Below are 2,932 nucleotides of genomic sequence, written 5' to 3'. Positions count from 1 at the left end.
TATGCTAACGTGTAGAAGTCACATACAGAGCTGAAAAACCAAATTCTCGTTCCCACAGAAAGCCCAGTATTTAGAAGAGACCAGTAATTTTAGTTTTAGGATGAATTTTCAAAATTGTATCAGAATATTCAGTTTCAGGACATTTTAAGTTAGTTTCGTTTTTTATGTCGAGAATCAGTTACATTGAAGTGAAAATGGAGCAAATCTAAAATGACACCATTGCATGGGAAGTTTGGATTTTCCTCTCAAAGTTTTCCATCCGGGTCTACGTGTTCCTGCAATATATTTAAACTTTGCTCAAACTGCATTATTTAGGGTAGGGGTGAGGTTCTGTGAAAAATGTTTCCAGCAAGGATTATTTTTAAGAAAATCTTTTGAAAGTGTTATGTACATACACGCATCTTACTTTAAATGACAGGTATCCGAATGTGCAGGCTAAAATGCAGGAAGAAGTGGATAGGATTGTTGGAAGAGACCGTCTGCCATGTGCTGAAGATCAGCCCCACTTGCCCTACATCATGGCTTTCTTGTATGAATCCATGCGTTTCAGCAGCTTTGTGCCTGTTACTATCCCGCATGCCACCACAACCAACACCTTCATAATGGGCTACCTCATTCCCAAGGACACAGTGATTTTTGTTAATCAGTGGTCAGTGAATCACGATCCAGCAAAATGGTCCAACCCAGAGGATTTTGATCCAACAAGATTCCTGGATGAGAATGGATTAATCAATAAAGATCTTACTAGTAGCGTGATGATTTTCTCATTGGGGAAACGCCGGTGCATTGGAGAGGAGTTATCCAAGGTGCAGCTGTTTCTCTTTACCTCCATACTGGTACATCAGTGCAATTTTACTGCTAATCCAAACGAGGACCCTAAAATGGACTTTACCTATGGGTTGACCATTAAACCTAAGCCATTTACCTTGAATGTTACGCTTAGAGATACTATGGATTTGCTCGATCAGGCTGTCCAAAGACTGCAAGCAGAGAAAGCAGCCAATGAAAATCAGCTGTCAGCAAATGCCTAAGCAACAAGCCTTGCATCTAAAGATAATCCCTCTCTCTCTTTTTAGTCTTAAATAAGGTATAGTTTGTTCTGGTGATCTTTTTGGAAAATAGCCAATATTACAATTTACACGAGCAGGAAGGAAAACTGCACAGGGTATAACTCAGTCCTCTTTTTAATTCTAGAAGGAGAGCCAGGGCAACAATTTAATATATTAAATGATAAAACATATGCAATTTGAAAGTAAGCCTTTTCTTTTCTAGCTTGTTCACAGAAGTCGCCATTGTAAAGCGCTTTATCTACTGACTGGTTGGAGCATCTCCAGGAACTGTTTGTACAATCCTTTCCACGTCTCCACGTGCTATGCCTTAACTCTAAGTTGGCCTTCAGTGACTCCACATCCCAAAGTGAAATCTCTTACTTAAAAAAAAAAAAAAAAAAGAAAAGAAAAAAAAGGGTTGCTCAGAACACTGCAGCCTGCCTCCGAATTCACTCTACTGGAAACTGCCGTAGGAACATGGCAGCTCCTGCGTTGTGACTGCTGGGATGTACATTAATGCCTCAATAATAAATGTTCAAATGATTTTTGGTAAAATGACAATGTAAAGTCTTGCCTTTAGCCTTCCAAAGTGTTTACGTAAATGACTAAAAAAAAAAAATAGACTTGCTTATAAGCACATTTAAAAATGAAATTCATGTTTTACATGAGAATGAACAGAATGTCTTAATATAGTAACTTTTCATTAAGTTTTGAAATATTTGATATGTCACCAAATGGCGAGGGTGATACAAACCATATGCTAATCTGTTCATTAGCACATTCGTGAACAAAATAGATATTTGAATTAGAAAGTTTTATGAACTGAAAGTTTTATAGCTGAACTTTGTATTTCTCTAGTAAAGAGTTAATATCCCTGTCCCTAGGCACATAGGTAAGTCCAGTAAAATCCACATGGGCTGAGGTATTTAGAAGTGAGAATTTGGGGGTTTTATATGAAAACGTTCATGCCACAAGCCTCAAGTAAAGCGTACAGCAAATACACCCCTGCTCACTAGTCATTCTGTTAGGTTGAGTTAAATGGTATATCCAGAAATGAACTATGTACTTTTAGTACGATTTGCTTGGAGCAAAGTCTCCGAAGGAAAACTAACATTACATGTTCTAATTAATGTACCCATTAACTGAAGAAAAAGTACTTTTAAAATTTTTATGAGGCAAAGGACATAAAATTTTAAAAACCCAACCAAACAAAAAAAAACCCCAAACTATTATTTTAAAGTAAAATACACACGTGAAACTTTATGGCCTTGAACCTCTGGCTAATGTTTGTGTACACAAAGCTGCATGTATTTCTCTAAAAAGCAAACAACCCTATGTAAATGCCTGATTTTTAAAAGCGTTGGGCATTTCTTTGGAGCTGCAGATCACTTTCAATTACATATGAAATCCGTCGGAAATGAGAGTACCTCACATAACTTGCTGTGTTCAGCCTAGTGCTAAATAAGGTATTAGTAGAACTAGAAAAATAAGGGTGCAATGCTACACAGTAAAGTAGCTCTGCTGAGACCTAAGCAAGTAAAGATTTGCACTGGGTCTTCTGAGAGATGGCCATTCTTAGTCACGTTGGCAGCACTGGCAGAACTCATACTGGCATCGGGAGGAGCTGGGTTAACGACACAATCCTGATCTTCCTGAGTAGAAGCTTTGCTACTGATTTTAAAAACCTGAATAAAAAGCCTAAAAGTACTGCTCCATAACCCCACACAGTAGTAATGTACCTGTTTAAAGTCTCTGACTTCATATGGCATCTATCTTCTTTTTTTAGAGCTAAAAAATCTTTCTGTTACATACACAAGGAGTAACCTCAGGTGTTTTTCTGAATTATGTACAAGTTTGTGATATCCCAGAACTTAGCCTATACC

The 2,932-nt window shown here is 37.6% G+C and overlaps 1 protein-coding gene across 1 annotated transcript; it reads left to right on the top strand.

The window, feature by feature from the left end:
• Positions 1-418: 418 nt before the first annotated feature.
• LOC104079933 (cytochrome P450 1B1-like) lies at positions 419-1,360 on the top strand (the record flags this gene model as incomplete). The annotated part of the gene is made up of 1 exon (XM_009582131.1): positions 419-1,360. A coding segment is annotated over one exon (613 nt), but the record flags the coding sequence as incomplete, so codon positions are not given.
• Positions 1,361-2,932: the final 1,572 nt, after the last annotated feature.

Source organism: Fulmarus glacialis, unplaced genomic scaffold (genome assembly GCF_000690835.1).
Source record: "Fulmarus glacialis isolate BGI_N327 unplaced genomic scaffold, ASM69083v1 scaffold33117, whole genome shotgun sequence".
Taxonomy (NCBI): domain Eukaryota; kingdom Metazoa; phylum Chordata; class Aves; order Procellariiformes; family Procellariidae; genus Fulmarus; species Fulmarus glacialis.
Note: the sequence above shows the minus strand (reverse complement) of the source record. Positions and strands in the feature narration are given on the sequence as shown.